The 14,771-nt window shown below is 39.4% G+C and overlaps 1 protein-coding gene across 1 annotated transcript in view; it reads right to left on the bottom strand.

Annotated features, from left to right (window-relative positions):
• Positions 1-14,771, bottom strand: part of LOC107601293 (unconventional myosin-X-like) — a 49,812-nt gene that overhangs the window by 33,744 nt on the left and 1,297 nt on the right. Inside the window, exon 2 of the mRNA XM_016293435.1 lies at positions 2,637-2,692. Coding sequence (XP_016148921.1) covers positions 2,637-2,692 — 56 coding nt within the window. The remainder of the gene's footprint in view (positions 1-2,636; positions 2,693-14,771) is intronic.

Genomic DNA, 14,771 nt, shown 5'->3' with positions numbered 1-14,771 from the left:
ACTTTTTCCTTTCACTCAACTTTCTGTTAACATGCTTGGATACAGCACTCTGTGAACAGCCAGCTTCTTTGGCAATGAATGTTTGTGGCTTACCCTCCTTGTGTGAAGGGTGTCAATGATTGCCTTCTGAACAACTGTCAGATCAGCAGTCTTCCCCATGATTGTGTAGCCTAGTGAACCAAACTGAGAGACCATTTTGAAGCCTCAGGAAACCTTTGCAGGTGTTTTGAGTTGATTAGCTGATTGGCATGTCACCATATTCTCATTTGTTGAGATAGTGAATTGGTGGGTTTTTGTTAAATGTGAGCCAAAATCATCACAATTAAAAGAACCAAAGACTTAAACTACTTCAGTCTGTGTGCATTGAATTTATTTAATACACGAGTTTCACAATTTGAGTTGAATTACTGAAATAAATGAACTTTTCCACGACATTCTAATTTATTGAGATGCACCTGTATATAATTTCTAATATTTTATATGCAAATTAAATAGGTCTTAAGGAAAATTTTGACTTGTTTCCCGAGGCCACAGGAGGGCGCAATGAGCAAAATAATGCAGCCCATTAAATTCAATTCAATTAGCAAAATAATTAAATTGTCAACGCAAGAAATAACTGTCTATAAAAAAACGTGCATTACGTATAAATTATCTCATATAAATCAAATATAATTTCGTAAATTGCATAAACAATTATGTACAGAACAGCATCATGTATTTGCTTAATACAAAGAGCCGAAGCGCCATTCACACAGATTGCCTTTAAAAACATATGAGACGCAGTGAAAAGGAATAAACCTCCACAAATTAGTTTTAACTGTGCATGGTCAGACACGAGTGCAGCAGTTATATTTATCGGTCTAAAAATGTGCGTTCTGTGTGAATGGCTTGGTTTCGGTTTTAACCTAATCAACATTTTCTACGCATTGAGCTACTATATTTCTCTAATATTTTGAATGAATAACGCAGCAGCGGCGCGTCTCGTGGGCTAGACTAACAAAACATTAAAATGTCACTTACATCAAAACACAACGTCATTTACATTATCATCACCCCTTCTTGTGCGCCACTGATGACGCTCCCTGACGCACACCTAACATTCGATTGTACTATTTTTGCATTCAAATGCCAATGTTTATTTTAAATTCGACTTATATAAATTTTTTTTATTCACAATATCCTCATTACAGGCAGGCACAGCACTCAATTCAGCATGTGCTCATGTTTGTGTGTGTTGTCTGCGTCACTCATAGCACGTGCCTATATCGTGCACTATATATCGAACATTTTTTTCTATCGTTATCGAAGAAGGTGTACTGTCGATAAATATTGATACCGTTTTATCGCCCAGGCCTAGTTTCTCAGCTCATGACCCCTTTAAAAAATAGGTTAAAAAATATTTCAGTCAAAAACAACAGACCTTACCCATGAAAGTCCAAGTGCTCAGCTGTTAAAACGTGGGAAACACATTAGCACCAAGTTGTGACCTGTCAGGTTGACCCATTAATGGACTGACAGTGCAGAACAGCTGGCAACAGGAGAAAGCCAAAAATGAGCAAAATGCTCTTTTGTTTGAGATTTAAAAAAAAGACAGGAGGAAATAAACTAAGAGCGACAGATACAAAGACAATGCTTTCTTTCAGATATGGTGACTGAGCACAGTATGATGGAGTGAGTATTTCTGACCTCTGCTAAAAAAAAATACAGTTTACTCAAGAATACTGCCCAGACATTCCACATCCAGGCAGCCGAGGATGACAGCACGTGTGTCTAATCCATGATGAGACAGAGCGACCTCTACATGCGATAAAAAAGACTGAGTCACCGTCTGGCTGAAGGTTTCCTGCAAATCTCAACCTGCTATAACACACACACACTTCCTCTAGATTCAAGGATTCACAATCTTGATAATATAATAAAATTACCGCTCATTTGCACTGAGTTTTTGATGATTAATGGTAAAACAATTTGTGAGTGTGCTTGATTCTTTGTGCTGTGACACACCCAAAGCTGACATACAGTAGTCAGGCTAGCTCACATACCATTATCTTACAAGTGGCTGTATAACAAGTGTGTACATTTAAGAAAAAGCTGTTCTTTTCAACATTCTATTCATCAAAGAATCCTGAAAAAGCATGTAACATGGTTTCCACAAGAATATGAAGCAGCACAACTGTTTTCAAAATTTACAATAATAAGAAATGTCTTGTGCACTAATCAGCATATTAGAATGATTTCTGAAGAATCATGTGACACTTAAGGCTGGAGTAAAGACATTTTTGAGGTATATTATATTTGTAAATATGTTTAAACAGAAAACAATTATTCCAAAAGTCATACTTTATTTAATATTTTATATTATATATGTAATAATATTTCACAATATTAATTATTTACTGCATTTTTTTATCAAATATATGTAGCCTTGGTGAGCATAAGAACTAGTTCTGTATGCTATTTATATCAAAATGAGATGGCATTACCATCTGATACAATCCCTGTACCGCCACAGTACTTTTTTGTAAGGATATGTACTGTATGCACTGACAAATCTATCCGTCCAGGTTGTGAGGGAGATGTAGGACAGGTACACACACACACACACCCTATTAAACATCATTAATGGCTGAACTCACCAGGGTGTGCCGTTGGCTGTGCAAGTGGGCTGAGACAGAGTGACCTCTAGTTGCCCCTGTAAAAGAGAAAGGACAGAACACATGGGCATCTGGCAGGTATTGATCTCTCACTTCCCTTCCAGTAAACTCTGCTAGATATTCTCGAAGGATGTGCAGTACATGAAGAACATTCAGTCTCTTTCACTTCCTTTGTTTCGATATGTTTAACACACATCATATGGTTCTATTTAGTACTTTAGTTTCGGGTTGCCCTGATACCACAATTTCAGTGGTCGATACCAACTGTAAAAAATGCTTCTACAGTAAACACCTGTTAATTGGTTAGCTGTAAGTTACATTACCATATATGATGAAAAACTGTAAATGGTTTAGCATCACACTGTATATAACATTGTTGTAGAATTCTGTCAAATGTATGGTTTTTGCAAGTAAAAACTAAGAATTACTGTATAATATAGTGTGAGTGACAAGTTAGTCTCTTCATTTGTGCCATCAGTAATGCACATCAGGGTGTTTTGCATTACATTTTCTATATACACTAGTTCATATTTTTGCATTATTTTAGTGTCATATGTGTTTCCCTTAAACATTAAATGAACAAAAAGCCATATTCTGTTAACATTCCAGGTGGAAAAAAATAGGTTGGTCATGAAACAGCTGGTCTTTAATTTTTAATTATGAGTCATTATAAATAATTATGGCTTGGCATTATACCAAAAATCTAATGCCAGCATATGGATGAAAACCTTCAAAGTAACCGTACATTCAACTCCACTGTTGCACAATGTCCTGGCAGTGGCCTCAAAAACTAGCTGTCTGAGATATTTTGGCCGTTGACGCCTGCGCAGATGATTGACAGCATGGCGGGCTACGGTTCGAGGGATGTCCGGATTCTTTAGTACATTCCTCAGGTCTGGCTTCCCCTTCCCCATCTCAGAGCTCATATTAAAGAGGGGAAGACGGAAGGAGAAAAAAGCTCTGGACTGCAGCAGGGGTCCAGGAAAGGTCAACCGGAATAACCTGGAAAGCCTTTGATGAGGCTCAACGTGGCTAACCAAAAGAAAATGTAGCAATTGGTCATAATGGCAGTTAGCCAACTGTATGGTGTTTCATCGTTCATAATTGTCAACTAATGATGAGTTAAGTCATGTAATTTGTATGGTAATTGTCAAACAACTGTACAAATACCTAATCCATGCTGTGAGTCATAGGGTCATTTACTGGATTCTAAAAGTCTCCCTTGGTTAAAGAAAATCCCATGGGTTCTGCAGATGTAAACTGGAACAGTACCAAACTGACCACACTTCCTATCTGCTACATGATACAGAGTCATGTTCTGAAACTACCACATGCACAAACACACAATCACCTAGCAGTCTGAATTTAGAATTTTCCCATTGTCCTTTATTGTTCTTAAATTAAGCTAGACAAGCCAAGCATCACCGTTACTGCTCACGCTTAGGGTTACGTATTTGAACAAACCCTTAGGTTTTAAACTAGGCCTCCACTATTTGATATCTTAAACCACACAGTGACAACCCAGAACACTCAAGCAACTGCACAGGAACGTGCTAAAAACAGCCAGAACACCCTAGAAACTGCACAGAATCACGCTAAAAACAAACACATACCATAATATTTAGTCTTTGTTTAATTTTTCTGGATCTTCCGGTGCAACAGCAGACTAATGTATGTCTCTGGTGACGTACATTATGTGGGACTTCTACAATCTTAATTGACCCTTGACAAAGAGCTTGACTGACAGGCGATCTGACCAGTCATAACACTGAATCCGCCATCTTGTCTGACAAACAAATCAGACAGGAGAGAATAGATTAACTTTGGTGGACTTAAACTTGAATAATTGTGTGTACTGACATCTTTCCGCAATTGAAGTAAAATATGTTCTGATGTTCATACATGTTTATTTCATGCTTTAAGTAAATATGAAAAGACGATCGGTTCACGTGCTGCTTGAACTGAGGCGCAACAGTGATCTGTCACGACACATAACGGTATTTATTGTTTGAATTTCTTACAAAATTACAAAATTTGAAAGCTGAAAGTTTCATACCAGAAGAAATCTGCTCTGTATTGACTGTCGGCATGTTGTCAGTTTCCCCTTTGCTCCGCAATGTATTTTTCACTGCGTGAGAACATGATGTGTATTGTGACAGTGGCATGGCTTGTCGGACATAGCAACAGTAACTAAAAAGGGCAGTTTTTTAAAGATTTATTTTTTGGCATTTTTACCTTAATTAGAATAGGACAGATCAGAACTGACAGGAAGCGAAGTGGGAGAGAGATAGGGGGCAGGATTGGGAAAGGTCCTTTGAGTCAGGATTCGAACTCGGGACGCCTGTAGCACAACAGCAAGGCTATCGGCGCCGACAGGAGGGCAGTTTTTGTGAAGGGTCAATGCATGTCACAATGCAGAATAAAAGATATGTCGCTACTTCCGTTTCACTGGAACTTTACCATTTTTCAACACTACATTACCAAAAATTTTACATTATTTAGTTTCTTTATAAACCATTTTTGCATTTGAATTTTGCAATTTGGCTAACACTTACTAGGTCATAAACCAACAAACATACTTCTATGAACAAGTGCACTTAGTAACAGCACCTCTTCTGTAGTACTTGGCAGTGAATTCAAACACTTAGCAGTCCCGGGCACTTGACTGCTGCATGCAGATCATAAAATTCGAAATAAGGGCTGTTCTTAGAACTGACAAAGACATGGAGCACTTTTGTACTCAATCCGTCTACATGCAATACCAACCCAGTTCTGCCCCACCCAGCCCCTCTGGACAAACTCTGTCCCGCAGCCAGCACTCAGACCCTTCACACCCACTGGACAGTAAATCCCCTGTCCTTCCCTGTGAACAGATCTAATGTCAGCTTTAGTTTCCTCTCTGTTCTACCTGACATGCATGTACTTGAGCCTGAATATTACAATAAAAATTCTCATGTCAAACCTGTGTGACTTTTCATTCTCCATTCACTTTCACTGTATAGACAAAAAAAGATTTTCAAAATATCTTTGAGTACCACAAAAGAAAGTCAGTCATACAGGACTGGAACGACATGAGGGTGATGACAGAATTTTCATTTTTGGGTGAACTATCCCTTAAATGACATACACGAGGAAGGGACGAAGAAAAACCAACGTCAGACATTGAGGGAAACATTTCCTGCTTGAACTGTGTTGCTTCTGTCAACACTATTAAACTAAAACACACACAAAGTGAAGCATCGAATACCTTCTAGGAGGTAATGGCTAAAAAAAACATGTACAAAAGTGTCCTGAAAGATTAGTTGGCTCCTACCGTTTTGCCAGCAATTTTCTTGTGAATGGTCCTGTAGTCAATAAAAGCAGTGTTTCACCATACAGGCAGCGAGCACGCCGCAATTTGCAATAAATACTGTTTATGAGTGGATTCTAGTTAAAGTTGATTTCCAGGAAAATTACAAAGAGGCTCATTTACACAACCACGTATTTCTACCCACTGAGATGACCATCTGCCCCTGTCAACCACCCACCCACTGGCAGGTCCAGGCTGCGGTGCCATGCTCAGTTCGCCTGCGGGTTCTCGTTAATGACTGGTATGCATTGGCTCTGATTCTGCCCTTAGGTCTAGTGACTCTGTGAGGTTTATCAGAATCGATCCCGGCTGTAAACTGACTCAGTCTGACTCCCCCCACATCAGCTGTAACTCTAGCCCCCCTCACCTTGACCTCTTTCACAGACACGCACCTCTATGTGTGTGCGACTAAGTCTGTGCCGCTCTGTGGCATCGTGTTTCAGGGCTCTGGAGGAACGTTCCGTGCCGGGCTGCAGGCTCCTGATGGTCATGAGGCTAAAGAGTCACGAAAACAGTTATTTTCTTACACAAACTCTTTCAAAGAAACAACAAACATTTCATTTGAGTGTGAAGAAATTTTTTGTTTTGTTTACATTAGTAATTATTTTTTATTTTAGGCCATATCTTTTCTTTGATTTAAAAGAGTCACCATAATGCTCATAATAATGTCTAGTTTCTAGGTATTGATTAAGGCTGAACGATTAATTGCATTTGCGATAATATCGCGATATGAAAAAATTGGTGTATGACATCAAAGTACGGGGAGAGAAAGCATAAGGAGACATCCGCTCTCGTATAGCTCTCGCAGTACTATGATGACACACACCGTCTAAGCAGTGCTGCTTCAAGTCGAACACATCTAAGCAGTCTTCAGAGGAAGCATCAAGTTGCCACGCTACAGTGTTGCCAAGTCCGTGGTTTACCTACTTTAATTTGTGAGATTTGTTTTATTATTACATGCTTACAGGGCTGAAAGTTCAAGAAATCAGTCATACGATTTTTTGGAACAAAAATATTACTTCTATTCACCAAGAATTCATGAAATTGATGAAAAGAGACAGTAAAGACATTCATAATGTTATGATTACTTTTTAACGTTATATTCATCAATGAATGCTGAAAACAAAGTATCAAAGTTTCAGTGTATCAGTGCTGTCAAATCAATTAATCGCATCCAAGATAAACATTTAGTTACATAATATATGTGTGTACTGTGTAGCCTATATTTATATGTATATATAAACACACACACACATACATGTACATGATTTATTATATATAAATATAAAAATAATATATATATTTCTTAAATATATACAATGCTGCTTGAAAGTTTGTGAACCCTTTAGAATTGTCTATATTTCTGCATAAATATGACCGAAAACATCATCAGATTTTCACACAAGTCCTAAAAGTATAGGCAAAGAGAACCCAATCAAACAAATGAGACAAAATATTTTCTTTTTCATTTATTTATTGAGAAAAATGATCCATTATTACATATCTGTACGTTGCAAAAGTATGTGAATCTTTGCTTTCAGTATCTGGTGTGAGCCCATTTTACAGCAGTAACTGTAGGTAACATTTCTTGTAACTGCTGATCAGAGAATTTTAGCCCACTCCTCAGTACAGAACCACTTCAGCGCTGTGATGTTGGTGGGTTTCCTCCTATGAACTTATTGTTTCAGGTCTTTCCACAACATTTCAGTTGGATTGAGGTCTGGACTTTGACTTGGGCATTCCAAAACATTAACTTTAGAATTTGCTGGTATAACTCAGAATTTATTTTTCCATCAATGATAGCAAGTCGTCCTGGCCCTGATTCAGCAAAACAGGCCCATACCATGATACTACCACCATGTTTCAGATGGGATAAGTTTCTTGTGCTGGAATGAGGTATGTTCTTTTCTCCAAACATAACGCTTCTCATTTAAAACAAAATGTTTTATTTTGGTCTCATCTGTCCACAAAACATTTCTCCAATACCCCTCTGGCTTGTTCACTTGATCTTTAGCAAGCTGCAGATGGACAGCGATTTTCTTTTTGGAGTGGCTTTCTCCTTGCAACTCTGCCATGCACACCATGGTTATTCAGTGTTCTCCTGATGGTGGACTCGTGAACATTAACATCAGCCAATGTGAGAAAGGCCTTTAGTTGCTTAGAGGTTACCCTGAGCTCATTTGCCACACAGCCAAATACACGTCTTGCTTTTAGAGTGATTTTTAGTTGGTGGACCACTCCTGGGGAGGGTAACAGTGGTCTTGAATTTCCTACATTTGTATACAATCTGTCTGACCGTGGATTGGTGGAGTCTAAACTCTTTAGAGATGGTTTTGTAACCTTTTCAAGCCTGCTGAGCAACACCAACTCTTTTTCTGAGGTCCTCGGAGATCTCCTTTGTTCGTGCCATGATTCACTTCCACAAACATGGTCAGACTTTGATAGATCCCTGTAGGGTTGGGTGATGTCTACAAAATTGGCATCGGATGATGTCTACAGTGAAACATCACGATGGACGATGACATTGGCGGGGGCGAGGGGTGTGGGGGTGGAGTTAGGGGGTGTGCCCGAAGCGTGAATCCTTATAAGGGAAAACACGATTCCTAACACTGCGTCTACACCGGACGTGAGTGGCGCAACGTGACAAAATACTATAGAACCACTGATCTATAGAGATTTATTTTAGATCAGTCTACAGAACTCATTATATCAGTGATGCTGTCTACACTGGATGCGGCACGGCACGACATGACAAATCCCCGACAGTAAACTGCTGCCCCATTCTATTTATGACGTGCTGACACAAATTTCAAATGATTTTCAACGGTCGCTTTGGTGCGTCGAGTGTAGACAGACTTTAGCTGATGCCAACTGTCACGTCCGGTGTTGACACGGTGTAACAGTTACCTGTTACATTACAGTACATAAAATTTTACTTGCCACATAAACAGAGTAAGGAGAGATGACTGAGGACAATGGCACTGATGGAATGATTTGCAGATCCTCAGTACCACTGACAAATATATAATCTTGTAAAATGTGTGGTAAGTAGCTACTGCCGCTCCATAGTATAAACAAAGTACGTGCGATCGCGAATCTCGAAAGTGAAAGTGAAACTAAAAAGCACGATGCAAGTTTCAATGCCAGGTATAATAGCGGCTCCCTGATGCTGAAATATATATGTAGTATAATTACCCAATGATATAACAGCGAGGAAAAATAGTGAAATATATATTTTCCTCCCATCTCGTATTTATTCCCTTTAGGGGTTCCGCCTACACGTCATTTTCTTTCTGAACACAGTATTGGGATGTGGGGGGTATGCGGGGGGAATGGGGTGGGGGGGATCACCCCTAGATCCGGCCCAACCCTAGGTCCCTGTTCTTTAAATAAAACAGTCATTCCACTGAATGAAAACACCTTCTGAACAGATGGACTCTAATTTCACCTACAAATTACAGCTAATCCTAGAGATTCACATACTTTTGCCACACACAGATATGTAATATTAGATAATTTCCCTGAATAAATAAGTGACAACATATATATTTTCATCTCTTTTGTTTAATTGGGTTTTCTGTGTTAACTTTCAGGACTTGTTTGAAAATAAAAAAAATCTGAAATATAGAAAATTCTAAAGGGTTCACAAAATTTCGGGCAGCACTGTACATGTACGTCTGTAACTTCATGGGCTAATCATGAAACTTCACAAAGTTACTGGTAATACTTTTTTTAAATTTTTTAAATAAATAAATGCAGCCTTGTTGAGCACAATTGATTTTATTGACATATTAAATATTGAAATATTATTGTATTCTAAGGTGCATGTGACAGGTTTGGCGCTAAATCTATGAAACGCTATCCAGGTCAGCAGCAAGACGCTTCACAACCAGCACACCACAATTTACAACTAGAGTTTAGTACATACACACACACACACACACATTAACAATGATGGTGTAGGGAGTAGGGAAAGTTGTAAGTCCACTTGGCATAGTGAGATGGACAGGCTGAGGTCCCTGCCAGAGGAAGAGTGGAGTTAAAAGAGCAGGATGGAGGTGAGAAAGAAGGTAAAAGTGTATTACAGAGCAAAAGGGGTGTGTATAATGAGACTCGCTTAATGTTTAACCAGGGTGCAGAGGAACCATAAATGTTGGACAGGCTCAGCAGGAGAAACTGAGGGGTGTCATTAAACCTCTCCCTCGCTCTCTCTTTGCCATTCGGTTCCTGAGTGGCCCACGCTTTTCATTCATTTGCTAATGTGGTGTACGTGGATTTCTTCATATGCTAAAGATGTCCTTTTAACCTGTAGGGCTTCAGGCAAAAAAAACACAGATCGGCGTTCAAATCCAGATGAATTTCAGGAAACCACACATCCAAATTCTTGTTCAATGTCATACGTTCCACTACGAACCACTTCCCAAGACATAAAGAGTTCACAACACTGAAAATGAGTCTGTCTGTTTCTCATAATATCTAATAAAGCTTAATCGGGGGGTTTGAGTCAGTTAGGAAGACTGGGAAAGGTATGGCGTGTGAGCGGTACCTCTGGCGGGATGAGGAGCAGGATGAATCATCCGGGCAGGAGATGCCGTGATGGGTTCGTTCCGTGGCTCACTTCCGTTCCTGTGTCCCATGAGATGGGGTTGAGTAAGCGGGAGGAAATGCTGCTGCTCTGCCAACCACGGGCCTCTGGAGCAGATGTTCGTCTGTGTGCTTTCTGTTTTTTTCTATGCTTCTACCCTGAGGGGACTTTTAGGGACAGGCAGGATTAGCCAAACAAAACAAACTTCATTTACTTTTTTTAATTTTCCGAGTGGCCTGAAAGAGTTTTTATATTGAATTTTAAGGTATCATGCAATCCATTTTTATGTTTATGTAACAGTTTGTCAAAGTTACAGTGTGTTGCTGGGAAACTAAGTCTAAAAAGTGAAAACATAAGGGGAAAAAAACAAATGTAGCGTTATGGAAAATCTGGGTTTTTTTTCTTTCAGTTTATTAAATCAGTTTGCCCATATCGCTCCAACAAAAACAACAACAAAACATTAAACCTCAATTTAAACCTGCATAGCATACGATTTTGGCTCATTGTAGAGGGTGTGGGGGAAATACCATCTCAAAGCTCTGTGGTTCAACCGTTATACATTAACAGCACTGAGTCTGTGCCAGAAACTCCTGCCAGTTTGTGTTTCTTTCCCAAGATGCCCTGCTCCTCACCCTAACAGCTGCAGTGGGCGGTTAGTGCAGTGGGCCTGGTGTCATAACATCTTCAAGGCACAGCGTGAATGTCAAAAACAAAAAGAAAGAAAGTTCTGTGTCTCCTAACAAACATGGAAGAGTGAAGCAAGGGATGTTCGTCGCTCTAAAATAGGAAAGAGGGGGATGCGCAAGAGCGTGCAGAACAAACAGAAGTGCTCTTTCAGCTCGCCCGCTGTCTGTTTGGCCAGCTTGATTGGGGAACGCTACTGACGTCAGAAGAGCAAATCCCTGAACGAGCATTGCACCGCTTCATGCTTGCTATTATGAAGGCCTTAAAGGGAAAATTTGTCACCTTTATGTCATTTCAAACCTTTATAACTTTCTTTTGTGAAACCCAAAAATAGATATTTTGGAGAATGTTATTGGACCTCTTTGACTTGGACAAAAAAAACTGTTGAAACATATCTCTTGTGTTCCACAGTAGAAAAAAAAGTAATTCAGGTTTGGAACAACATGAGGCTGAGAAAAGCATTAAAGTTAGCACTAAAGTTATAATAGCCTGAATATCAGCTTTACATATTCTGTAGGACCAAATGTACGGTTTGTTGATACATTCAACTGCGGTCTCCTGCGGCACAAAAAAAAGGGCCGTTAACAGTCGCTGCAGAGAGGAAGTATCCAAAAACACACGTCTGTGGGGTCTGACCACCTGCTTGAGTGCGTGGCCTACAGAGGGTTGGGTGCAATGGAGGAGGTCTTTGTGTAAACACGTCAATGGATGTTTCCGGAGCGGGCTTTCCTAGACTTCAGCCAAACCAGGCCTCTCTGTACCCTCCGTGCCTTCCAAGCATGCATTTCCTCTTCGGCAATAATAGTTGACAGTGAAAGCCCAACTTCTATAAGTATCTGGTTTATAGTTTGATTTAGGGGAAAAGGTTGCTAATACTTCATCAAAACAGAGCAAAAATCATCAAGCAAAATGGGTAAAGTAATGAAACTAAGCCAAACTAAGCCAAGCTAGAAAATCCAGTTTAAGCCCTTATCTATGTGATAGAAAATGGTAGATATGGTCACATTAGCAAAGATTTCAGTGACATTTTGTGGGCAAAGCACAAGCACTGCTCACACAGAAGTCACTTTCAATCCAAGTAGCTTTCTGTTGGTGAATGAGGTGAATTCACATGACCAACTTGAACCAGATGTGAAATCTGAATGGGGAAATCTTTTGCCCTTACACAAAATTCCCATTTGTGTGGATTCTTAATGAAATTCCTGGAATTTTGCACATGGAAATTCGCTGAATAATGGTAAATGTGACTGCACCTTAAGTCAATCATTAGTAAAACGATTGTCCAAATGTCCAAAATGATCATGGGCTGGTAGACAATTTTGAACTCACACCATGATGGTAAAGCTGGTTTTTGGTGGCACATGGTGACTGGTCAACCAACGAATGTCTACGCTGAACAAATTTAATCACCAGTTAAGTCCAATTAGAAACCAGCTCCCATGTTGCAAAACACAGTTACCAGTTTAAGCTTAATATTCCAACAAGTCCTTAAAGAATAAGCTTTGATAGTTCAAACCACCAAAATGGGAGAGTGCTAATTATAAACAACAGAAAAATAGGCGCCACCCACCAAGACCTGAGCGGCAACCACTTAGTTTGTCTTAGGAAGAACAACTGAAGGTGGTTGCTCGGACTATTGATCCTGCCTGGCATGAAGAGGAAGCCTGGCTTTACAGATGCACTCAAGATATCAATATCTTTTATCAATAATCAATAAAGGCACCGTGGCAACAGTGAAAACAGCAAAAGTCAACTGTGGTGGTGCAACAGCAAGAAAAAATTTATAAATCTTAATACAAGTTCAGGCTCTGTATGCCCTAAAACAATGACTCCGCAAATGGGTACTCATATTACAATAGCCATTCATATAGTTAGAGCTGATTATCAAGTCTTTAAAGCTGCTTCATTACTGTATATGCGATACCCAAAGATGTAGCATGCACTCAGTTGACTATGTAACATTATCTGATGGTTACATCACATACTGGAGACTGGCAGTGTTCAGTGGATCAAGTTCATCAAATTTAATCATTCAAACAAATTCAAACTGAGTTTATCTAAAACTCTGTGTCAGAAATCACCCATTCACATGTCTAAATTCGTCTGTACTATTAGACTATCCCATCTTACAACACTTTAAAAAGTGCATTTTTTTTCTTCCTAGTCATGTCTTTTCTTGCAAGTTGGCTCCAAGGACTCACACTGGTGCCTTTTTTAAAAAATAGGTGCATGATGACCCTGGGGAAGAGGGGGATGCGTTGACCTATTAACCTCCTATATTCTACTCCCATTACCCTGACACACATGCACACAGAAATCTTTCACAGAGCAATTAATGGGTTAATGGCATAAGACTTCGGCAAGGAAATATGGGGATTATTGATCTCAGGGCGATTAGTCCATAGAGGATGGATGGAGTGGGGATAAAGGGAGTAGGGAGAGATAAGAGGTCAGTCCATAAGAGATTGGCGCAAAAGGTCCCTTAGGCTGTTTCTAATTGATTGGCCCAGTGCATTTGTGTGTAACATGGTTTCACAATATGTGACTGATTAGAAAACCAGTGGGTGTCTTGTAAAGCGTGTGTGTGTATATGTCCAGACATGTCAATACGTCTTTATACCCGCCTATCAGAGAACTGATATGAACTGTAGACAGTACACTTGAGGTAAGCCAGCATTACATGTGGGTGTTGGGTCATAATGGGGTGTGGAATACTTTCAGTTGTAGGCGATTAGCCATCCCAAGAAGTACACAGGGTCTACTGAGTGTGAGATGGAAATATTTCTGCTTTAATTCAGAAATGCTCAAAACTGCCTTTGTGTGAGTGTGAGAAAGTCTTGCTGGCTGTTGAAAAACTCATTTAGTGTACAAAAGGGGATCAATACCAGAGATTTTACTGACAGAGGAGCCATTATTAAATATTTGATCATGCGGATGTGTTCAGTTGCACAGAGGCGTAAAATAGATGGGGAACCTGAGTGCTGGCTCAGCTGAATGTCCTTCACTGTTCATTACATTTCACAGGAACCCTTCATCTTGGTTCTTCACTATGATTTGTGCCTTTCTTTTTTAACGCACATGGGCTTATAATGAAACACCTCAACAATAAGATCTTGTGCGTGACAACAGTGGAATACTTTTGGATGCATAGTTGCCTTACAGACAAAGGACAATTACATATTTTATAACTACATATTTTGACATTTATGGTGTCCCTCTAACAGGGTTGCTAGAATTGAAAAGCTCTCAAAACCATATACATAGTGAGCATATGTATTAATGGCTCACAAATGATGCCTTGGGAGCATTGGTATCTTAGCATGCAAACCCAGAGCGCTTCTCTTTGATTCTCAAAATATGACCAGAAAAACTAGTTTTGCTAGAATAACCTTGGTGTTCTTATCACACACCATTTCCAACACTCAAAACTGAGAAATCAATAATAATAATTCGTTTTATTAGTTCTGAATAAATAGACACTAATTATATATATATATAT

The sequence above is a fragment of the Sinocyclocheilus grahami genome, unplaced genomic scaffold, assembly GCF_001515645.1.
Source record: "Sinocyclocheilus grahami isolate Dianchi unplaced genomic scaffold, SAMN03320097.WGS_v1.1 scaffold302.1, whole genome shotgun sequence".
NCBI classification, from domain to species: Eukaryota; Metazoa; Chordata; class Actinopteri; order Cypriniformes; family Cyprinidae; genus Sinocyclocheilus; species Sinocyclocheilus grahami.
Note: the sequence above shows the minus strand (reverse complement) of the source record. Positions and strands in the feature narration are given on the sequence as shown.